This window comes from Lycorma delicatula, chromosome 1 (assembly GCF_047948215.1).
Source record: "Lycorma delicatula isolate Av1 chromosome 1, ASM4794821v1, whole genome shotgun sequence".
Lineage (NCBI taxonomy): Eukaryota > Metazoa > Arthropoda > Insecta > Hemiptera > Fulgoridae > Lycorma > Lycorma delicatula.
In genome coordinates, this window is record NC_134455.1 from 321,885,037 (window position 1) to 321,911,400 (window position 26,364).

Consider the following 26,364-nt stretch of genomic DNA (forward strand, 5'->3'; position numbering starts at 1 on the left):
AAAATATTTTTTCAGAAAAAGGAGTAGATCAGAAACATGATAATTATTATAAACTTGCAGATTGGCAATATTGCTATTACACTAGAAAGTTGGCACAAATAGGAACAAAATTCTGAGTGTTATCAAATTTTAATTTATCCAGATTTAAGTAAAGAAAACCTAATTTTTTTCATTTTGGGATATGAAATTAATGAATAAATTAATTGAACGTTTGACTTCTTAAAAACAGCATCATTACAGTTGTGTTAATAAGAGGGCGGTCCAAAAAGTAATGAGATAACAGCTGCAGTTTGAAAAAACTTTTATTCTGTGTAGAATCTTTATTTTGGTTCTAAATTTACATGTTCCTTTTTAAAATAATCTCCCTTAAGTTCAACACACTGCTCCTAGCATTTTATCCACTTTTCAAACAAAATCCAGCCATCTTTTGAAATGATGATAACGCCCAGGCGTTTTTCGCTCACAAACAACAAAAAAAAAATCTTTTGAAACACTATGAATTTTGCCTCCATGGCTTTTTCAAGCTCTAGATTCATGTTACAATTTTGAAGAAGAACCATTTAGGTCGTGTACAGGACCTACAGTCGCCCCTGTAGGTACTTGATATTAGTAAATGAATTCTTCATGTTCAAAAAAAATGATCAACATGACTTTACCTCTGCTGAGTACAGATTCTCTCTTTTTTCAGAGGTGAAGAAGTTGACTTTCATTGGGATCTTTTTTGTTTCACCTCATAATGGAACATCCAAGACTTGTCGACGGTTACCATATTATGCAAAAGGATGTTCCTTCCTTCTTGTGAACTAACAATTCTTTGCAGCAAATACGCATAATTCCATTAGATCAGATGTTAAGAGCTCGAATGTTGAGTTGAATGAAGAGCTAGAATTCAATGACACACAGTATATTTCAAATGCATTGCTCACTTAGAATATTGTGGGCACTTTTTTTTGATATGTGTTGCAGTTCCCCCAACTACTACACACCAGTATGACAATCTTCTCGATTGATGATGCTCACTGTGTTCCCATAACAACATTAATTGGTGTGCTTGGTCGATCCGCTCTCTCAATGTTTTCCATGTTATTTTGTCCAGCCAAAAATGCAGCATTTTTATGTTGTGCATGATATTCTCTTCATTGATTGTTTCTTTCAACATTTTTTATGTTTTGGAAGCTGATGATTTTAAATGGGCGCATTGATCAATATTTTTTTCCATAGTAGGCAATTACCGCTTCTATAGAAATGTAGCACACTTTACATGAACAACATTTTACTGATGCTCAGCGATTACAACAATAAACTTGAAATTGATACAGGAAGTAGACAACATATCTGGGTACATGTATACATGCAGGACTGCCACTTTACATGCTTTAAATTTCCCTGCAAAAATCAGTCTCATTACTTTTTAGACTGTCCTCCTAATTAAAAGCAATACATTACTTTCAAAACATGCCTTTGTAAAGTAGCTGTTTGTGGAATATTACTTACCACTTATTTTGTTTATCTTTTTTTAACAATAAATCTTTTAGTTTTATATTATTTATATTCAGTAACTTTTAAAAATAAGTAATAAAGGTACCATATAATAATAAAACCATTATATTCAGGGTCATGCTGAAATCACTTATTGCAGAAATGAGGGATGTGGAAAATGTTAACCTGAAAAACATTTACTCTTGTGCACTTCGAATTTATGGGTCATGGATGGCAGAAACAAGATCTGAGAATGCAGAAAGAATTGTGAAGAATTATCTTGAACCAGTCAGTAAATCCTTATACAGTTTTTTTTTAAATTAAACTTTTTTATCAATCTAATTGTTAACTATCTGATAATTTAGGGCTGCTGGGTAGTTTTTTAATGCTATAAAAAATGCTGTACCAATATTGAGTCATATTTAGCTTTTTGACAGATTGTAGAAAAAATAACATACATAATTTCTTCAAATTTACCTAATTTTCTGGAAATCCTTTATTTAGATTCAGAAACAAGTGTTTAAAACTTTATGGACAGAATTAAAAGTATTTTGCATTAAGAATTTATGGAATTCTTAATTGTTTGAGTTGATTAAGAATATCATTTTAGGTTTAATGCAAGATTTTTCAAAACAAAGTTCACAAATGTATTTATTTTTTTCAGCTGTTGGGCTCGCCTATAACTTATTTAGTCTTTTCTTCCGTGAAGTTCTTAATTGCTTCTTTTCTTTTTAATATACCCCTTTCCCTGTCGTATTCTCATTGTGTAATTCCAAGTCTACTTCTGGAAGCAGACCTGACAAAAGAGTTGAGTTTTTTCTTGTTAAAAAATTATGCACCAGTTCATGTTGTAGATCTCAAATTTGTTATATTCTTCTCACTTTTCCTAGAGCCATTGCACCACTTCCAGATTGTACTATTTATTAATAATTTGTTTCTGTTTAATGGTTAATGTACACCATTGGGAATGACATAAAAATTTGGATGAGACTAATAATTCTTATTTAGGGTATGAGTTATGTGTCTTTGCTTGGATTATGAAAACCATAAACTAGTATATAAGTAACAGTTTGAAAGATTATTATGAGATGGCAGTGATGAAATTTCAATTGAAGTAGCAGTTTGTTATAAAGATTTGGTGGAGGATGTATAATATTTGTGGATTATAAATTATTCAGTGCATGTTAGTTGTTAATAAAAGAATAATAAAGTAATGTACTCATATGCATGTTTTATTGTTGAACAGGACATTTCAAACAGTTTTATTTACAACACTTATTAATTTCTAAAATGTTCCATTGAACACCTTTTGTGGTGTATAATGTAATCGAAATTCAGTTTCGTTATAAAGAATATCTGGAGTTATTCGTTTAATTACACCTTCGTATCTTTTTAGTTCATGTTGACAACCATTGTTGCATACACCTTATCTTTGATAAACCCTCAAAGAAAGAAATTGAGTGTTGTAACATCAGGGAGTCAAGGTGGCCAGGAATTGATCCATCACAACCAATCCAACATTAAGGAAATTCTTTATGTAGGTAGACCCTAACATGTAAAGTCCAGTTGGTGGTGCCTCATATTGTTAGAAGTAAACATTGGATATTCGATGTTCAGTTTATGTACTGCATACTTCTATAACATGTCTTGATAACTGCACTAGATAACTAGCTAACTGTCGGCTCAGTGAAGAAGAATGATCTGATCACTTCATAAGCACTTAAAACATACCAAACATTAATTTTTGGGATACCACATTGTGTTTGTCAAACAGAATGATTGTTCTCAATACCCCAAATCCAACAATTATAGTGGTTAACGTGTCCAGAAACATGGAAGGAAGCTTCATGAGAGAAGATTGCTTTTTCTAAAAACACATTATCTTCATTTACTCTAGCAAGAATGTCCACAGAAATATTGTTAGCAGTGTGGTTTATCCTCACAGTGATTTATAAACTCAGCTTTTGTCTTCGCTGCATGCCTCATCCAAACATCTTGAATGTCCTACATCATAGCCCTCTGAACTAATTAACCGAGTTCGCAGAAGCACAATCCCTGCGCCTAGTTTTACACTTTGCAGAGCCAATTTGCGCATAAATGTCTCATAACATTTGAGGCAGTTGAATAAATAACATACTACCAAAAAATGTTGTTCGTAACTACAAAATTTATTCCTAGTTCCTTTAGTGAACTCAAACTTTCAGTTTATATCCCTGACTTGGTTTCATTTATGGACTCCAGTCTGGTCTACCAGTAGAGGTGGACCTCCTACTCCCACTTAACTCCATTGCAGTCCCTCATGACATTTACTTTCACTTACTACCATCATCGAGATGTCGCTACACCTTACAGCTGCATGGGAATCCATGCCCTTGACAGTGCAGTCGCTATCCCATGTACAGTGATGTTCGCTCATTCAAAACTACCCTCGTCAAAACAACGCTACACCTCACGGTTGCATGGTTACCCATACCCTCAGCAGTGCAGTCGTCATTCCACCGACAGCCAATATCATAACAATAATTACCGTTAAGTTACTAATTAACCATGGCTCGTTACGAACTTACCTACCTCTGACCAATCAACTGTCCAGGTGGTCCCTAACCACCCAGAGTGGTACTCTACTTATACTTCTTCAGTCGTTGTGCTCAGGGCAAGTAAACAGAGGAAGCCAGCCACAATAGTCCATTCTCTGCGAGTCTTCCAGTTGACTCGCAGATCAAGAAAGGAATTTACTCTCTCAAGCTCCCTAACAATGCTGGTACATTCAGCCTCGTACCAGGGACAAACATAAAGAACATGGTCCGCAGTGTCGTCGACCCTACAGTCCGAGCACAAGCTCGAATCAGTCAAACCAAACCTAGCCAAAAACTATTCCTGAAAGCACCGTCCTGAGAGGAATTGAGTTGTGTACTGGTTGGGGGAAACCCACCTGATTGTTTGCAGCTCCCTAACATTTGGAAATATACCATACGTTTGTTGACCAGTAGAAGAATCATTCCACCTAACCTGCCAAGAGTCAAAACCTTGGTTTCAATTTCTCGCATAAGCCCAGAAGTAAGATGGCCTCCCTTTTTAGAAACATACCGTTTGCTACATTCCGTAGCTAAAATGTCAATGGGTTTTATGCCGGCAATCACAGAGACTGCCTCTCTCGAGACAGTTCTGTAACCTCCAACAACAGCTAACAATAGAAGAAGCTGGGCTTGCTATAAAATATCCCTATAACATTGGAATTGTAAATGATGAGTCCAGATGGGCGCAGCATACAACATTATGGCCTCGCAGACACCTTTGTAAAGAATACACATGGGTACAGTAATTCAACTCCCAATCAGGAGGGATGACTCTATGAACACCAAAGAAGGCATCAATAGCCTTCCTTGCGACAAACTGAAGCTTCTTCCTGAATTGAAGCCTCTCATCAAGTATGACACCCAGATATTTCTGAACGATGAAAAACCTAATCAGAAGGCCGTCCATAATACCTTTAAGAAGTATCATAGTGGTTTTCTCTGCACTGAAAACCATCTTATGCTGAAGACTCTACAACCTTAGTACCTTGCATGCCTGTGTCACTCTGAGTTCTATCTCAGCACACGAGTTACCCTTGACCAGCAGCAACCCATAATCGGCATAAGCCATGTGGCAGCTACTGGACATCTGCAACCACATTAGAGAGTTGAACTCAACAATCCAGACGAGTGGACCTAGAACACTGCCCTGTGGGCAACTTTTTGACAGGGTCTTTCACAGTTCTGAGCCACCATCATGAAGGATGACGGTTCTGTCACTGACATAGCTCGAGAGAGTCTTAATCTCATTTAGCATGCAGCCACGCTGCTGCAACTGAAACAAGGCAGAGGACCACCACAAGTTATTGAAGGCCCCAGATATGTACTCATGCTGAGTACATACTTGCACTCACAGGTCAAGGTCAAATCCATTACTCTAAGAATAGCGTTCTCTGTGCCCTTGCCAGGACGAAATCCAATATTCACAAGGAAGATAAGGTGGATGAAATGTTTTATACATGAGAAAAATTATCACATCCTTAATATAGAATCTAATACTAGCTGATCTAGTAGCCGCTATGTTAAAACTGATCAGCCAGTAAGTAATTATAAGTGAGTTTTGTGTTATATACAGAAATATTAGTTTCAAACTTCTGATTAGAACTTATTTAATAGAATTGAGATCTAAATAATTTATCCATTGTTTTTACACAAATACTTTTTTGTTATACCCCAAAACTTTGAACTAAAAATATAATATGTATCTTGTTACAGGCTTATGAAATGGTATCAGAATCTAATGATTTACAAAAAAAATTGGCTGCGATGAGTACCTTAGCACGTTACACTGACCTACAGTACCAAGCAATATCACAGTACACAAAATCTGCAGATTTTCAGAAGAAAGTTGCAAAAATCAGTAAAGCTGAAGAGAACATCAATATTATTACATCAAATAAATCTCCATTGACACCAGAACAGAAAAAAGCTCATATGCTTTTAAAAAATCAGAGTGTTATTGATGGAACCCAAATAACAAACACAAAGACATCTCAAGAATACTCTCTAAATATGTCCGTAAAGTAAGTGGTATTTTTTGTTGTCTTATACAAATTATAATTTTAAGAAATACAAACAATATTATGATACTTGATTTAGTATTTGTGATAATTCTAAATCAAAAGAGGACTTTTTTAAGGAATTGAAAATTCTATGATACCAGACCAAAAAATTATTCACTAGATGGATTGTAATCATCTAACTCTAAATATGGAAAAAACTGTTGCATCGTTTTTCTCTGTTAGATGGTTACATCTAACATTGCTCGTTGAGATAATTCCCATTATTGATAGCAATCGTATTTCTGTTACCCATTAAGTAAAATTCCTGGATGCTTTATTAGATGACATGTTCTCATAGGAAGATAAAATTGATTTTGTATGTAACAACGTCAAACCTCACTACTTTGTTTTGAAGCATCTTCATAAAATCCTAAACTTGTCTTCATTATTAAAGATTTATTATGCCTATACATAATTCCATCCAAAGTATCATATCATATCTTGGGGTCTCCTCAAAAAGTCAACAAGTTTTTAAGATATGAAAATGGGCTGTCAAATCATTATCTGGCTGCCATAAGTATGAAATGTGTAGCTCTATATTAGAAAATTAAATATTCTTGTGTTATATTTTTGTATGTACATTTTTTGCTAAAAAGAATGGTCACTTATTCTTAACAAATACAATATCCACCTTTACCAAACCAGGCAGTAGAACTGTTTTCGTATAACTCAATACAGTATTTTGGCTTAAAAGAAAGGGCCTTATTATGCTTTTGTTGCCATTTTAAATTATCTAACTATCTGAAAAGTTTTCCACCATTTTATTTAAAATACAATTAAAAGATTTTCTTTTTACAGAAATAAAATTTTACTCTGTACTCTGTCGATGAATTTTTAGATAATGCTAATTAAAACATAATAATAACCACTAATTTATCTGTATCATTTTCAATGTGTACACAGATATGAGCTCAAACTATTTTCAGTAGTACCTTGTGAACTGTGAATTATTTTGTAGTAGTCTGTTATGTTTAATGTACATTTACATTAACATTATTCACGTGTTTATATTTAAATTTTAATTAATGTAGACTTTAATTACATCTATTTTTTATCAAATAATATTTTATACTTATAATTTTTCCCATAAAGATTTGTTATATTACTATGTACCGATCAGAATTAAACATTTATTTCTTTTATTTAAAAATAACTTTTTATATATATATATATATATCCTTGTCTGTTAATGTGATTTTACCAGCTACAAAAGTTAAACTACTTTCCTCAGCCCCTTATTATTTCTAATGTATATTAACAATCTACTTCCTATAATTATTTAGCAATTTTTGCTATTGATATATATTTTTTAGATTTTAAACCAATCTTTACCCGACATTTAGTAGATGCTTTTATATCAAAATGTAATTAACTGATAAAGTCCATTATGTTTATGGCTGAACGTTTTCCCAAGTTCATGTTCTTACTTCATACCTTGAATAGATACTTTTATATTACTGTGAGCTCTCGTTTTCCGTTTATCTTCTGGAACCACCATAAGGTATTAATTCAGAGGATGATATGTATAAATGTAAATCAAGTATAGTCTTGTACAGTCTCAGGTTGACCATTCCTGAGATGTATATTGCAGTGAGCTGTAACTCAGAAAATGTACTGAGCATTACTGGTCGTATACACTGCATTATCCTATATAAGATATGCATATTTATCTTTGTTCTCAACTATTGAATACATGAATTAGTTTCTGCTGGATTCGTAGCCATCTAAGAATCTCAAAAAAATTAACAATTTAATGTAGCTACAAGGAAGCTTGCACTCACTTGGCCTTTATGGAACATTAATCCAGTCTTAATTATTTGCATTTTGAGAAATGTTTGTTGATGAAGGCAGAGTGACAAGAGTGGCTGTTATTAATAATTAGTTATAATAAAAGATACTGTGTAGTCTCTTGGAAATATTAATGTTAAAAACATGCAACAATGTCCTTTGTCAGTTGCTCTTCAGGCATAAGAGTTTATTATAGCACAGATTTCTTATCTATGTATGCTTTTGAAATTATGGAAATCAAGCTGCATGCAATTCTATGAGCAATTCAGGGTTGCAATTCTAAAAGCAATCAAGAGTCTACTGAAAACAATGCTCATCCTGGAAGGCCAGCAACATCAACAGATACGTCCACATCGCCTAAGTGAATAATTTGGTGAGGTCAAATTAATGTTTGACAGTTCATAAAATAATGGGAATGACTGAGATTTTGGCGGATTTATGTAATAAAATCCTAACCAAAATATAAGGAATGCATCATGTCACTGCCAATGTTCTGAAACTCTTGACTCAAGAACAAAATGACAGTGATATAGCTATCTATCAGGAATTTTTAAATCAAATGATGCTTTTAAAGTAAGCGTTGATGAGATCTTGTCACCAACAGTAATAACTGGTGATGAGACATGGATGTACAGGTATAATGTGGAAAGGTCTTAGTCATCACAGTGGATAGGAAAATTGTCATCGTGAAGCAAGTCCTTTTGGTTTAGTGTCCCCCAAACTTGCTTTGTCCTAGGTAATTACAGACCTGTGCATAATCACAGTTATCCTACACTTTTTTTTTTATTAATAAAAAATGAGTCTTGAATAAAAAATGACAAGCCTGACCAGGATGCAAACCCATAACATTCAAAAACAAAGGCAAACACTACCATCAACTACAATATTTAATCTCTGCTGATCATTCCACTATTGGTGACATGGAGGTGGCCCTTTGGCTTATAACTAAGCCTCCCAATCTTTAGGGATGTAGATAATTCATCATATACATTTTTAAATATTGTTATAACTGGTGTTTTTTCTTAAAAATTTATTTCTTTTGGTTTTTCTTTTGTTCAATTAGCATTGACCAAATTCAGATGACTTATTTGAAAATTTAACTAATTTATTAAAAAGTATGTTAATTAATAAAATTGTAAAGTTATAATGATAGATTAATATAATTCACATATGAAGTATAAACAAAATTAGGTATAAGAATAAGTAAGGAGATGTACTACATTTCACTATCATCAAAGCACTTGTGAGACCTACATATCAGAAAATCAAAGACAAAATGCATAATGGTTTTATACAAAAAGTAATGTAATAAATTGAAGTTTGTGGAATTTGTTTTAATGACATCAATAATCTCAAAATGGCATCCTTTCATCACTGATTTTAATTTTGAAAATAAGAGAAAATCGCAAGGAGCCAGGTCTGGCGAGTAGGAAGGCTGAGGGAGGACAGTTATCTGATTTTTGGCTCAAAGCTGGATTGTCGTGGATTTGTCAAAGCTGCTTTGGTGCATTGTCGTGATGAAGGAACCATGAGTTTCACCACAACTCTGTCTGTTTTTGCAAATTTTTTAACATAACTGTTGTAAAATGCCTTGATAGTACACATGATTCACTGTTTCACCTTGAGGCAAGAATTCAAAATGCACAATTCTATTAAAATCGAAAAAACAGAAAGCATCACTTTGACATTGGATCAAGATTGATGTGCTTTCTTGGGGCATGGAGATCCTTTGTCAATCCATTGTGATGATTGAACTTTTGTCTCAATGTTGTAAGCCGTAAACCCAACATTCATCTCCTGTTATGATCCTTTGCATAAATGTTTCATTGTCATTGACTTGTTCAAGAAGTTGCTGACAAATATCTACTCAGTGTTCTTTCTGCTGTAAAGTCATCAAATGAAGAATTAACTTTGCTGTAGCTGGATGCATGTTCAATTTTTCAGTCAAAATGTCATGGCATGATCCAATTAAGATGCTAATCTCTTCTGCAAGTTCTTTGACAGTCAGTTGGCGATTTGCACACACCAGATTGTTGATTTTCTGAACATGAGTCATCAGATGAAGTTGAAGGCCTTCCTGGCCAAGGATCATCTTCAATTGACTTGACAGCCACTTTTAAATCGTGAAAACCATTCGCAACATTGCATCCAACCCAGAGCATCATCTCTGTAAGCTTGTTTCAAAAGTTGAAACGTCTCTGTGAAGGTATATCCCTATTTTCACATAAAAGTTTACATTTTATCATTGCTCCTGAAAATTGCATATAACAAATATTGCTACTAATACTTAAACACGTTGCACTTAAATAACAATAACACGAAAACTAAACGAGATATCAACAATCCAAGAACATGTATTACAGAGGAGGTTATGCAAATCAATGGTGCAAAAAAAAATCTCTGTTGGTGCATAATTAAAAATTTTCAGTTTTTTTCTAAACAGACCTCATATTTATAAGTAGAAAACATGTTTGTCTCAGAATAAATTGGAAAACAAGAAATTACTCGCAGATTATTAATAAAAAAATTTAATTAAGTATATTTTAAGTTAATTATAATTTTACTAAGACATTGTACAACATATATATATATATATATATGATTTTTTTTTATGGCACTGTTATGTTCATTAGACTGACAACATAATATTACTGCAGTATCCACCACTGAAAAAAATTTCTGACACATTTAAGATGACAAAATTTTATGTAAACATTTTTGGTCATTTTATTACTTACTAACATTATTTAAAATTAAAAACAAAAAAGGCCATAAAAAAAAGTAATATAAAATAATTTATTTCTGTAACCATTTAGTATACCTCTTCTTTGTATATTTGCCTTTAAGTCAAATGATTTGTTTGATTAGAAAAATAAAAATTAGTGAATCATAGATGAGTAAATAAAAAAATTGCTTATTTCAATTTGTTTAATGTTATTCACATACTAAAAATTCAGATCAAAATCTTCTGAAAAAATATAAAGAATATGGACAAACATTTTTGAATGTGATTGTAACTCACTACTTTAGAACCAGAGGTGGATCCTCATTAGTTTTAAGTTGAATCACATTCCTAGAACCCATTTTGCGATATTTTCAGCTGCTTCACTGCGTTGACCTTCACATCATCAACGTTCTTGTATCTTTTCCCTTCAAAGCTTTGTCAAGCAAGGAAACAAATAAAAATCAGCTGTTGGCAAGTTGGGAGAGTTTGTTAATGCTCCAAAGTTGTTGCATTGTGTCGTGCTAAGTGCCTTTGATAAGCATGCATCCATATGTGCACTGTCACAAAAGAATCCAATTCTTTGTTTCCTATTTTTGAGGACACTTCCTTTTTACTGCATCTCATAAGCAATGAAGGATACTGATTTATGTTTCCTTATTCACTGTCTGCCTGTCAGGAATGATTTTATATGAACAATACCTTGCAAATCAAAAAAAACTTCCAGCATAGCTTTTCCTTTGCTCCAAATGAATTTCTATGACTGCAGAGATGATGCTATTTTTCAACAGTAATGGTTGGTGTTTTGACTAGGTCGTACAAAAAAAGCCATGTCACATCTGATATATCTTTCTCAGAAAATTTTGATTTTGTTTAGCCACAGTGTTGGGGGTCATGTGAATTTCTTTCTAATCTGCAGACAACATTTTTAGAACATGTATTAGCAAGTACGATATGTGATGCATATTCAGAACAGTATGGAGAGTACGGGTGGCAACTTTCGACTCATACTCCAACTATTTCCTTGAAAATTTTTCTTCTATTACTTCGAAGAACATTTTCATCAATATGCTTCATATTTTCTTCATTTGCTAAGGTCGAGGAGTGCTCACTACAAATGTTATCTTGAATGTTAATATGATATATGCTAATATGATACTAAAAGGCTTATGCCTATCATAGAATGCTTTTTTTATTGCTCATTCTCTATATTGTTCAAGCATCACTAATGTCTTACATTGTTTTTTTTTTGTGTACTGTACAATAGTTGATATTTTTGACGGCAACATATATTTTTTGAAAAAGTAGTTTTAATATTGCTTTATGGAAAATAGGCAGCATGATGACATTATGAATGCTGTCAACATAAAAACCAAAAATGCTGTTATTTTAAAATTGTATGAGGCAGTCAGTTCAAAATAGCAAGGTAGGTTAGGTTTTTTGAACCTACCTTGTATTACAGATTGCTAATAATTTTGACTGAGTTCCAGATTGGATGATTTTTTTTATTCTATATCATAGTAAGGCCATTTTATTAATTATAATTTCTTACATTGTTTTTGCAGGTTTTATCTTAAATGCCTTGTTGAGGGTGAAGATGTTGATGTTTGTATATTTAGAGTTGTCTCACTCTGGCTTGAAAATAAAATGCATAAAAGTGTCTGTTCACTACTTTCTAAATATCTGACTTCTATACCATCATATAAATTTTTAATGGTTCTTCCACAGCTTGCTGCACATATTACTGACTCAAGTGATAATTTTTCGACTATGCTTTTAACTATATTTGGTATGAACAACTTTGAATAATTTGTGTTTAAATATTTTATCATAGTAATAACATACATATCAAATGTTATTATTGATGTTAAATAATAATTTATTGAAGTGGAATGAAACAGTTATATTAAATAGTTTTAATTTACTCACTAGAATAGTTGTCAATTAATTACTTCCACTTTAGTTATAGTATGTTAACTATTATCAGTTTTTTATGGATAACAAAATGTTATTACATATAATAACTTGTATTATTTTTAGATTCTACAATAAACAATATTATCTTCTGAAATCACTGAACAATTATTTTCAAATTTTGCAGTGTATTTAAATTATGAGGGGGATTGAAATGTAAGCTCACTCATAACTTAGAAATGAAAAAAATTAATCAAATGAAAAAATATGGCATAAAAGCATGTTTTATTTCCTGCAAAGATTTATTATTTTTTTTTTTGTTAACTCATTTATTTTTCCATTTAGTCACCACTTATGGCTACACATTTCTCCATACGGTGAACGAAACCAGTTTCCTCATTCTATCAATAAAGAATGCCGGCAATTTTTCTTTGATCCATTACTTCACTGCATTCTTCAGTTCATCATCCATGGTGAAATGAGTACCCTTAATATCACTCCTTAATTAGAAAAAAGTAAAAATTGCAGGGCATCAAATCTAGTGAGTATGGAGGGTTTAGTTTTTTACTCAGTTTTTTGGGCTTTGCAATTGTTTTCTCAGAAACTACCAGAATACATATACAGTTTTGGGAATTATTCAATTTATTCAGTTATTCAGTTTTTTAGGTTAAAAAACATACAAAACCACCAGATTTGTCTCTTATTTTGAAATTCAATAATTTCAGTATGACTTCATTACCCCCAAAGTAGAGATCAGAACAAAATATTTTGCTAGCTTTAGTTTGAAAACAAAGCATTTTTAGACATGTTTATAGTAATTTTTTTTCTTTCAATTCCCAGTTGTATTTTAAGACGTATATATTTTAATTGTATTTTTAGACAAATATAGGAACCTTTTTGCGTAATATCCAAAATCAGCTTCAGAAGTATTGCTATGCAATTTTTTAATAATCCTGTAATTATTTAGAACCATTAAGTACAATAAAGAATATTTTATTCATTCATTTCTTATGCTATGTGACACTTAGTGTGTCACGCAGATGCATGAATGTGTTTACATTTAATCATAAAAAATGTGGTCTACTCTTTAGCTGTGTAGTGTTTTAATAGTTTATACTGTATGCATATGTTAGATTAGATGTTTCAGTGTAGATAAATAATAAAGTTGACCAGACAATTGCCTAACACAGCCAAATTTTATGTTCCAAAGAAATAAAAATAATATCCTTGAGAGATATAACTTGCATATAATTTGCTTACTGACCATAAAAAAAATAACACATTCAATAGGAAATAAATTTCTTCATACATTTTTAAAAAATAGTTAATTACTGTTCCAAGAATAAAAATAGAAGGAATAGTTAAGTGTATAATTTCAGGGATATATCTTAAGTGTACGGCAATATGTCCAAACAAGAATAAAAGAAAGTATAACCAGGTTAGCAGAAGTAGGCAGCTATATAAAGAAATTAATTTAAAAAATTAGATAGTGCTTAGATTTTTTCTTTGCAAATAGAATTAAACCAACAATAATGTAAAAGGTGGAAAATTCCAAAACAAATTACCAAAAAAATGAATAATCTAAGTTTAACCATAAAGTATGGTATACCTGCATCAATTCCAATGAGATAATATTGCTAATGCATGTCCCAATATTCTCCTTCAGGAGAATATGTTCATCGATTGTGTATGGAATGTTCAGATATGCTCATCCTTTGAACATTCCCCATAAATAAAAGTCACATGTCGATAAGTCTGGTGACTGTGGCGGCCATAAGCCTCTATTCACTGTTCACTCAACAGTAAAGGCCATGAACATGAGCAAGTGACTTCTCAGATGTATGACGGGTTGCTCCATCCTGCTGGAAAAAGCAGCACTCACTTCCTGTCAGCATTTGAGCAAAGTCATCCAAAATGAAATTATGCTTTGTCTTACATGATAAAAAAAAGGTCCAATTGACCATTTGCAACCATATTCAACAACCAGCAGCAAAAATCACATGTTTTCCCTTGTCCACTTCTTTCAATTGTTGCACAGCTGTGATGCGGTTTAAACTTCAAACTCTTCACGACACATGTGCAGGTTGCACTCACCCCTATCTGTTGTGATGTTTTTCTCAGTACTACAAAGCATCATTTTGGAAACACGTGCACAAAGTTCAGGAATGCAAACAGATGGCACCCTGTTCTTTGGTGCATTTACTACAGATCCTGTTTGGCACCATTTCTTCACTAAATGCTGAATGCTGCATTTAGCTGGGACAGAACAATTAGGAAACGCTTCACAGAATAACTCCTGTGTTTCCTTCAAAGTACCAGTTCTTATGTATGACCATAATTTTCACTTGCTGTGGTATCAAACACATCACTAACACATGCACTATACAATACACCTTATCTTCTCAATCTCAGCAGAAAACTGATGAAAGGAGAGGAGGGAGGAATGATCATGTGATTCATGGAAGGGGAGTTCTTACCATAGCAATCTACATCCGCTAACTTTATAACAATTTTCCATGACAATGTCCTGTGCATGAACATATGATGTTAATGCTCTATTCAATATTTCATATTCTGATGGGAATACGTTTTTGTGGCCCACCCAGTATAATGCCTTGCATATAGTTTCTTATGTGATACCATTTACAACAAAACATTTTAATTCTTAAGTTAAAAAATTATAAAAAGTGTACCTCATGAATCAAATAGAGTGTATTTCTTACTAAAACTAGAAGCTTATACAGTAGTGCTTGCACTTCTGATGTGAGCCTACAAATATACACATATTAATTACATTAATAAAATAGCAACCATTATTAAATGTATCATAATGAAAAAAAGAGACTTTATTAAAATGGTATTCACTCTTTTGAGTCTCTAAGCAAGGACATTTTTGAAACCATGTTAGTTAATTTACTAAAAATTAACTAACATGGAAGAGGGCTGTGAATCACAGATTGTAAATTGTTCTGGTAAGTTGAATTTCACTGTGAAAAACGTTTTTCGGATTAACAGAGACTTTCAATTAATTAAATTATGATTGTACTGATTGTACTGATTGTACTGATAAATATGTTACAGAACTATGTCAGTGTCCATAGTTAAGTCTAGGTAATTGAATGATTGTAATCAGTAAGACCAGAGAAAGAAAGAGAGATATATAGTCCTACTGACAGCATAGTCATCAATGTAGCATCTTCTTTTAAATCAGTTGGACAATTTAGAATAATTTTTAAAATTGAATTATTACCTGTTTATTTTTTTTTAACGAATCTTGTAAAAGCTATTAAAGATTATTCTGTTAGACAAGGAAAAGAGATGGCCATCCATCCATCTTACAGCCAAATGAGTATAAAATGTGATTGAAAAGCAACATTATTTCAGATTGTTTATTCATCTTATTAAGATTTTATAAAACTCTTAAGCGCTTTATAAAATGCTTAAGAGAAATGTTGGGTATCAGAATGCTGCCTTTTCCATCTTAATATAAGACAGACTTTTTTTTTTTTTTTAAAGGTAATATAAAATAATATAAGCTATCTCATATTCAACAAATCATTTTTTATATGAACTGGTCAGTTAGACTATACAGGAAATTCCTTCACTTTTTAAAATTTGAATTCCTTTTCATATTTCAGTTAGTTTCTTACAATGACAAAATATGAAATTTGTGTAGGGATTCAATTTCTGCTTAGATTATCCATTTATATATTGTATATAAATAAACAAAAAGTAAGCTTTTTAGTTTTGGTTAGATAATAAATTGTATCTGCTTAAACCCAATCATTTTGAAAAAAGTAATATTTTGTACAAATGTAAAGGTGCGAATTGAGCATAAAATCCCATGACTAAAGTTACACATATACTTAAAGTTACAAACCAATATCACTTAAATGCAAAAAAAAAAAAAAAATACAATTATGTGTAGAAATATCTGTAGTTACATATGTGTGTGTGTGTTATGTAGTGTAATTTTGTTACTATTAATTGTAATACAACATATGTTCATTTCTTCCTGCTAAGAGTAGTTTAAGATAATTCCACTGTCAGATACTTTTTAAAATTTTCACATGAATTTCATTTATTTTCATAGAATTCTGATCATATATTTTTAATTTTTTTCATTTTCCATAAACTGGCTATTTACTGATTGTAAATTTTTGCAAACTAGAGAATACTTTTACTTCCATATTGTGGCCTTATGCCACATAATTATATACTATAATTACATTCTGTTTAGGTATTGGTTGTTTGTATGGTTGTATTTATTTTTTCAGAAAGATGTGCTATTGATCACCCTCATCACACAATTCCTATTATACTGGCGTTAGCTAATTCATACAAGGACACTGAGGTCAAACAGACAAAACGAGTTCAAAAAAAAAAGGAAGAGGTATAAATGGATCCATTAAAACAAAAACAGTTTTTTTTTAAGTTATAAGTTCAAGAGTTACCTGAAAAATAACCTGCATGCTCAGTAAACTTAGGAATAAAAAGAAGTTTAAAAAATCAAGGACTATGTGGCAGATTTGGAAGACTAAATTTTGCTTTTTCAAAATCTAGTGTTTGGTCTAACATTATCCACTATACTAACCAGTATAATTTCTCAACTCAACAGACTTGTTTTCATAGTTGTTTTGAGGTGAATTCATATTTGTTAACACTTGCAGGTAGTGTGTACTGAATCTTCTCCAAAAGCTACATTTTGATATTTTTGCCAGAGGAGACAATTTATAGTAATATTATGTGTCTATCTCTTTTGCTCATCTACATAGTGATGTATCCATTGGTCATAATATTGAAAAGGAACATGTTCCTGACTCTTTTTTTACAGTTGATGCATATCTTCTTGTTTTCTTCCATCAGCTTTTAAAGTCACTTTCAAGCAAACCTTTTTAGTAAAGTTTAATTCCTAAATATTATAAAACTAAGAAAATCTAAGAAGGTTTACCTGAGATATAAACTTTCAAAGGTAGGTTAAAAGTCAAGCTAAAAAATCATTGACCAAATTTGATGATGAATATCTCCTGACATAAGCCTACAGTTGCTTTGAAACTTTAAGATGTTATGTACAATTATGCCCTTTTTTAGATTACACAGTCTCATTCCGATTAAAGTACTAGATAAAGAATTGTGTAAGCTCAAACTTTGACTTACAAAATGTTGCAATAACATTTTAGCTGAATTTTGACTGCTATTTCTTAAAACCAGGAGCTAAAAGAACTTGTGAATAGCGTATTTAAATTCAGTATAAAATGTTAGAATAGTCAAAGTTACAATTTTTTGCATGTATGTGCAAACTGCCAGTAAGTATCACTTTTTCAAGAGATCACAGAAAATGAGCAATAGCAGATATAGAGCTACAATTTGGTAAAATGGCATTTAAGACCTCAGCGAATTTCTACGCAAAATTTGATGAAGTATGGAGATGGTTGACTGGGGACCCCTGGTGCATTTGACATGGAGTAACCCTGCTTGTAATCTGATGGTAAATTCTGGCAAGTGGAGGTTCTGCGATGCAGGGACAGACATTGCCTTTTCATAAATTTCTCACAACGATCCACAGCTAGCTTTAAATTGAAGACCATTATTTCTGGCAATTTCCCTGCCCTTTACCATCAGTCCATCTCTTGTCACTGGAAGAAAACCTTTTGTGCGGAGTTCCCTGAAATAGCCCAAAACAACAGGATCGATTTCCAGATAATTTCTGTGTTTTGGTCCCAAAAAAGATTTCTTCATTCGTTTACAGGCAAATAATTTCTATTTCATACTGCACCAAAGACGCACATTCGCTTTGTTTATTGGCAGCACAATTTCCAATCTGTTCAGCATGTAAATTAACCGTACATTTAAAGTCTGCATTGTTTGTGAAATGCTTTTTCGTGAAAATGAAATTATTAGAAAAACACAACAAATAGGAAGAGCAGAACAGTTATGAAAAAACAGACCGATTTACTACTACAGTAGTATACCAAATGCCTATTAAAATCAAATGAGGTTATACAGGAAACGTGAAAGAACATTTGTCATCATGCATAGAACACATGCACAAATTCCAAAATGATGACTTGTCACTAAATTATGATGTCAACAGTAACAAAGTTGTTGAGATGTAAAGCTCTTTGAGATGAGTCATCTTTCTAGAAATTTGCATACCTTCTATACATGATGACAAATGTTCTTTCATATTTCCTGTCCGTCTCCATTCAATGTTAAACAGATGTACAAATTCAAAAACTTAGCTTTATATATTAACTATGCGTGTATGTCAAATGCCATTAGACCTTCAATTGAAGACGCACCTCGAATTTAAGATGCAACTGACATTTTGACCCTTTATTCTGTAAAAAAGGTGCATCTTAAAGCAATATGGTATTAATCATATTGACTGAAATGTTTTTTTATGTGCGAAAGAAAACCACTTCCTTGAACTCATATGTACTTTTATAAGTACTTAGAAATATTTAAAAACTAATAAATTTAATGCACAGTCCTCATCTTTTTTTGATTTTATCAGTGCCTATGTGGTTCCAGTGCAACATCTATAAATTAATAGCAAACATTTGTCTGCTGATATGAATGTAAATTCTATGCATGTGAATCCTAACTTAAGTTTTTCACTTTTTAACATTTTATTGTGTATATTTATAGGGAAGAGTATCAGGATCTTTGTTGCTGTTGAATAAGCTTATTGGAAATTCAAAAGTATCACAAGTGGTTAAGGGTATGAAGATATTAGCAGAAGCATATATAGATTTAGCTAACAGTCCAGTGAAGACCAAAGAAACAGGTTAAACAAAATGTTTTATAAAATTAAACATTGGTTGATTATGTATGGGTGTGTACACACGCATACGTGCATGTTGTATTGTGTTCCAGTGGTTTGAATCAAGATTACTTTAGTTCTTTCTGTAATTACAATTGAAATGTTTGCACTTAATTACTATAACAGCATCTCTGAAATGAACTCTTATGTTTAAATGCAGAATTAAAATTACATTCTTTTATATGAATAATTTGTACTCATTTCTAAATGATTAAAACTTTAATTTTTACCCATTTTATGTTTAATTATTATTAGGTAAATAAGTACTGAAAGAACAAATTTCTTTAGAATTTTTTTTTTTATATTAAGAAATTCTTAAATTAGATTTTTGAAAAGTCATTAAGGAATAAATAAGGTTTTCAGATTCATCAAATAAAATCCGATGCATCTCAGACAGTATCCAATTAAAAAATACAACAATACAAAGTTGTGTAATTTGATAATTAATAAAACATCTTGTTATACACACAAATTTCTAAGTCTTGTATTTTAAGTAAGTAGTATGTATTTCTTAAGTATTTTTTTTAAATTATAGTTTTTGTACTTGTTTAGCTTGCAACACGTTTTAATTTTTTTTTTAAATTATTACATAATTTAGCATGCTTTTTCATTGAAATATATAATGTATATTTGCATTTATTGATATCATTTGTTTTTAATTTTATAAGTCTTATTGCAGTTGTTAATCTCTAAAAATGTAGAATGTTGTATAGTTGTAAATGAGAGAATAATTTTACAAGACAACCATTTTAAGATGTTGCAAGTGCCTTAACTAAACCATATTTTGTTGCATTAGTATTCATACAGTATAACTAATGAAAAATGTGATGAAAAGCGAACTTAGTGAAAAAAATGAACAGTTAAAGCTTAGTATATGGATGTAATTAAGTTGTCAAACTGTATGAAGAAGCAGTCAGATAGTGCTCCATACTCAAGAAGCTAATATTTTTACTGGAATCACAACCTAGCATACTGTTCCTTATCTATTAAATCAGCACCTCATCAACCAATTTAAGCTTCAGTTATTGCAGAGCACTTATTGCCTCAGGATTTACCTGAGCATGCCCTTGTTGTCAGTGACTCTGGTCATCGATTTCAGACTGTACAGGAATGACAGATATCATCATTTCTGTACTATAAAAGTATATAAAATAGGGAATAAAACTCATTTACACGAAGAAGAGTATTAAAGTATCTAAAGAAAAGAGCAAAACATTTCTAACAGATGGGAAAAAAATAACAAGGGAAAAAAGCTAAAATTGTAAGACAGAAACCTTCAAACTGTAAAAGGTTCTAATATCCAGTAAGTGAGCAAGAGCTGTTCTGCTATAAATCATGACTGGAAATTTTCTGTTATTTGGAAGAGTTGTTTCATTGCAAGCATTAGCTGTACTTAAAAGTCAATTTTAAAATGAATGTTCATTTGCACAAAAGAAGAAATGCGAGCAGTAAAATGTTTTCTAAATTTAGAAATGGTGAAACCAATCCAGGATTATTTGTAGAATGCAACAACAAGAGAGAGATAGTTATTGAGTGGAAGAAAGGTCTCAAATGTATCAGTCACTTTAAAAGATGTATAATTTATCTTTATGTTGAACAATATAACAGTAAACTTTCACTTAAAAGAATTATGACAATATTAAATCAGTTAAGCAAATGATTCACAGTAATCGGTGAACTAAAGTTGTTGAAATTCCAAGATAGTTGAATGTAAGCCACAGCATTTTTAATCATCCCTGATTTCTTTTAAGTTTGTAGATTGATGCTCACTGAATTTAAGTAGAAAGTAGATATACTCAGTAATATAAATATATATTTTTTTTATTAATTCACCACAGAAGCTTGTACGTGGGAATATGGAAATGGAATTTTGTAGTGTATGAAAAATCCCATGCCTGGTGAGCAGTGAAGTGTCAATAAAAATGTTATTTTAATTTTATTAAAATTAAGATCATAATGATATGCCTCACAGAAGTGCGCATAGCACAAGATACACCTTCGTGGAAAAATCCCTTCTTACTTTAACATTCCAAAAATATGCAATTGCAGTGAAGCAAGTTAGGTGTGATTGGAAGGTACTAGGAGCAAGGAAAAGGAAGTAGTGTTTTAAAAGATGTTAATTCTTTTCTTTTTTATTGAGGCTGTATGATAAACAAAGAGTTAGTAAGATCAGTAGTAACTGTAGTCTAGGTTTTAATTTTTTTGTTAATAATGATATTATTGTGAAAAATATTGATTTCATCAGTAAGTAATTGTAATAATTTTTATTAACTTCTTTTTTCCTTTTCAGTTATGAAACTGGCCAAAACTGATCCAATTTTAAAAGTGGGACAGCTTCCTCAAGTATTAGTTTCTACTATTACTCTTCCATACAACAAAACTGCTAACTATGAAAATATTGTTGGTAAGGTGAAATTTTTTCAGAATTTAAGTTCATGTGACAAAATTCATTTAATTAAACTGTAGTAATAAATTAGTTAAACCAATTATCCATGTATAGAGCATGGCCCTGGTGAAGCAAATCATCACACAACTCTAAAACAACATCTTCGGTAACTAAATTTTCTGTAGTTTCAGATGTGGTCTTACCAGTATAAATTTTGAAATTATAACAATAGCCTGCGATAGAATCACACACCTTGTAAATTTTCTCTTTTTAAGATTGAACTGGATACAGGAAAGTCTTCCTCAAAACAGCATCAAACTTTCATCAATGGAAACATGATTCCCTGATGTGAAAATTTTTTAAAAGATTGAATAAATAAATTAATTACACTCCTTATTTTCATCTAAGGATGATGAAAAGTCAAGAAAATAAAAAATCATATGCCTTCAGTTCATCTACTGTTACATCTACCCACTTTACTCTGCCATTTCCTACTGCATCAATTTCTTTCTTTGCATATTTATTTGCTTCACTGTAAATTTGAATCTAAAATTGTTCACAGAAAAATTTATTGAAAACATCCAAATCAGTTAAATTTTGAATTAATTGTTAGGAAATTATCAGATTAATACCAGTATTATCTGAAAATGCAATTTTTTACACATTAGGAGCAGTTTCCCACTTCAAGTTGAAAGGTTAGAATTATCAACTTCATTTTCACTGTCTTTAGACATTACGCTAGTGACATCGACTGACAGGCGCTGCCCATCATTCGTCGAGAATGGGTTAAAATAATAAACGAGTGTTCATTGGAATTAGATTGTATTAATATTCGGCAGATCTATATTTCATTAGTTGAAGCCTAGGCAGATCTCAGGGCATAAAAAATTAATAATATACAACATGTATCATAAAAAAGTTTTATTTTATTGAAATTAATTTTTTTTAGTGTTATATTATTCCTGTGTACTGTTAAGTAATACCTTTAAATTACCTTAATTTAAGATAAGATATGACTTATCTCAATATTCTCTACTAGGTGGTTTGCATAAATAGCATTTAATATTTAAAAAAGGTTTAGTGTATAGTTGATTTAATAATCAGTGTTTATGCACCTTTCATCTGATTCGATTTGAGTTGTAGTTGGGTGAGATGATTAATCAGTGCACCACAACCTTGTGGATTGTATCTGTTATGAGGCATTGCGTTGCAAGTTTTGACTGAGGGCTAATGTGCAAACTATTCCAGGCAGTAATGAAATGTGTTCATCTTATGTTTTACAGTTTCTTAGGACTGTCCATTTTTACTTAAATATTTAAATGCAGTATGTTTCAGTTATTCATGTCAATTGCTGTATAGCAGTAAAAAATTTTATTATTTTATTAGCTATATAAAACGTGATGTAAGTTTGTTTATTACAAGAAATATATCATGCCTGGGCGTTGATAATGTGGAAGTGTTTTTGCCAGAAAAAACCAACAAAAAAAAAACACCTCAAGAAGAGCAGTTTTAATTGTTATGACTAAATAACTTATTTTATAATTACAGTACTTCCCAATTGTTAGTAATCTTGTAATATACAAGTCATTAATTTGTGCCCTCATTTTGTGGAATAGAATATGTCAATCCATACTAAAACCTCACTAATTTAAAATTTTTATAATTTATTTTGCTTTTTCACCAATGTTATATTCATTAGAATTTTCTGAGAATAGCCCTCCAATATTCCTAATTCTTTGAATATGAATATTCCTATCTAAGGAATGCAGCATTTGCTCGCTCTATTGATCCTGAGAGTTATTGTAGCACCATTTCCTGGTGATATCAGGTGATGTCATGGCTTGGCATGCTGATATGCAGCAGTGCATTTGGCTCTGTGAAGAAAGTAGCAAAAAACCATTTCACTCCTCACTTTCCCTAGCAGCTTAGGATGGGATTTTTTTTATTTTTGAGAATGAATATGTCATTTGTACAGAAGGTATTGTAATGGCAACAGCGGGTTTAACAGATTTAGTCTTTTTTGTCGGAATTATTTTCATCTTATGTCAGATAATACTAATTGCAATCCTATAGTACCTAACATCAATAAAATATATATTCTACTAAGGTTTAAATATTCTTTATAAAAGAACCTAGTTTTTAAAACATTTACTTTTTACTAATTGAGGCACTTGATTAAATTTTAGTTTTGACTGTTAGCATTACCTTGAAGTTTCAAGTTTGAATAGATAATTCCATAGAACATACTCAACAGGCACTTTACAGATTCCTTTAAACATTTATGGCTTGAGTAAAAAGATATGCTGATTTATTATTCTTGGCCTTTTTATACAACTTTTAAACATAGGTCAGAATAACTGTGGGAAATTTCTATACTTTTCCATAACCTGTAGGTAAAATGATTACAAAAAATATATATTTTGATATACTTGAAAAGAAACTGATCTGTTCAAGACAAAATCATAAAAAATATTATGTTCAGTGTTGTCAGATGTTTCTTTGTAGATTATTCTGTTCACACATTACAGGTGGTGAATACAAAAAAAAATGGTATTCAGATACAAACATCAACTCATGATGGTTTAATGTCAGACAGCTCAATACAGTTAATCGATATTCAAATAATATTAAAATCCCTTTTGAAAATAATATATTAAAATAATTAAAACAGATATTGTTTTCTATATTTTTTCTATATAGAATATAGAAAAGTATCTTGCAAGATGTTTTTTATGTGATGAAAAGTTTTAAATACGTAAGATTGTTTTCATCTGTTTGTGGATAACTTTCTAACTTAAAAAATTAACCTACTGCAATTACTTCTTGCACCACAGTGCAAAAAAGTAGTGCTCTCTGAGTAAAATTTACCATGTACTCTTGAAAAAAATTTGACAACATTAAAACTTATATTTTACATTAAATTTAATTATCTGTAATTTATGCTTTTTTGTTGTTTTTTTGTCATGAGCAATAAAATCTTTATGGAAATATTAATCCTGGATATCCCATTATCCCATGTAAGTGATTGTCCAGGTGAAATTTTTTATTATTTATCAACAGTGGAAGAAAGCAAATCTTACAAAGATTTTAAACTATATTATCCATTTAAAAATGACATGTAGAAAGAGGCACTAATAATGTTAACTGTCCTAGAATCATTTCAAATACTGCAACATTATTTCTAAAGTTTAAAGAAAAATGTTGTAATTAACTACAAATAAAATTAACTATTTTTAGAGTATAAATTAATTTGGTTATATACACACTTTTTCACAAGCCAAAAAAAAACTTTTTAAAATGCATATCACTTTAATAGCATCAGTAAGGTTAGTATAGATATTTCTAAATGTTTAAAAGAGTTATTTAAAATATATAGACCTGTCTATAATTTAATTTACACTTATTTCCCATTTTTGCTAAAATCAACTTTGTACATTGATGGGATTATAAATGATATTTCCAGGATTTTTATCTAATTATTTTGTTTAAATAAAAATTAATGTCTATTATGCATTGCAGTTGCATATAACATACATTAAAAATTGTAAAAAATGATACTTTAATGAAAACTTTTAGGAAAATGCAGTAATTAGTTATGATATAGTTATTTTTATTTAAATAATAATTATAATAATTTCCTTAAGTATAAATATTAACTTCTTTTACTGTTTTTAGGAATTCACAGTTTTGAGAATTATTATGAAATAGCTGGAGGTGTAAATAAACCTAAGAAGATAAGTTGTATTGGTACTGATGGTATTAAAAGAACTCAGCTAGTTAAGGTAAATAATAATCATACTTTACAATTGAATTTTCATACATTAGATTAATTCAGTATTTATAAAACCATAGTATAGAATTATACAAGGTTCAGTTTATAAAAACCAATTGCTCTTAGAATATTGTAAATGTTTAGAATACTTATTAAATAAGTATAAATACCAATAGATGAATAAATAAAATGTGTAAAAATCTAGTAGTGTTGGATAACTGAAATGCCTTAATGGAAAAGAAATTGAAAGAGGAACTAGACTTCCAGAATAGTCAAAAGATCCTTTTAGTATGACAGTTTTCTTGAGTAGGTATAAGCCTCAGGACACTTTTAGCCATAAGGGTTAATGAGGATTTTCAGAGCAGCCAGTCTGTCCAGTCCTTTTTCTGTGAAAGATAGTGGTGAACATTTATACATTTTTATAAATGTAATTTTTAGATTTTGTTCCAGAATTTAGATCAAATATTGGTTGGCCCACCTCAGATTTGTCGTTCTGGATCCAGTTGATGAATTTATACTTCTGACAGGTTCAGAGTCTGTAAGTGGAAAATGTTTTTTCCTTAATGAGCACATCGTTCTATGCTAAACTCTGTGGTAGCTAGTTCCTACTGCAGAATCATAGACCCTTTCAGTTGAGAGTGTAGCTATAGCATTAAGCTGGTCATGGATGGAAAAAAGTAATCATAAATAAATAAATCGGTTGTTATTCCAATAAAAGCATTAAAGTTCTCTCGTCTGAGTATAAATTAACACATTCTGCTTTATCACATGGCAATATTTATGAAATAAATGTTAAAAAAAGTAACACGATTATCTTACTATATACGAGACTTGGCTGATA

The 26,364-nt window shown here is 31.1% G+C and overlaps 1 protein-coding gene across 1 annotated transcript in view; it reads left to right on the plus strand.

Moving 5' to 3' along the window:
- tefu (Serine/threonine-protein kinase tefu) overlaps positions 1 to 26,364 on the plus strand; it is a 297,692-nt gene that overhangs the window by 222,910 nt on the left and 48,418 nt on the right. Inside the window, exons 41-47 of the mRNA XM_075382004.1 lie at positions 1,614 to 1,767; positions 5,769 to 6,076; positions 12,191 to 12,414; positions 16,817 to 16,932; positions 19,191 to 19,329; positions 21,656 to 21,769; positions 25,427 to 25,533. Of these exons, the coding sequence (XP_075238119.1) occupies positions 1,614 to 1,767; positions 5,769 to 6,076; positions 12,191 to 12,414; positions 16,817 to 16,932; positions 19,191 to 19,329; positions 21,656 to 21,769; positions 25,427 to 25,533 (1,162 nt within the window). The remainder of the gene's footprint in view (positions 1 to 1,613; positions 1,768 to 5,768; positions 6,077 to 12,190; positions 12,415 to 16,816; positions 16,933 to 19,190; positions 19,330 to 21,655; positions 21,770 to 25,426; positions 25,534 to 26,364) is intronic.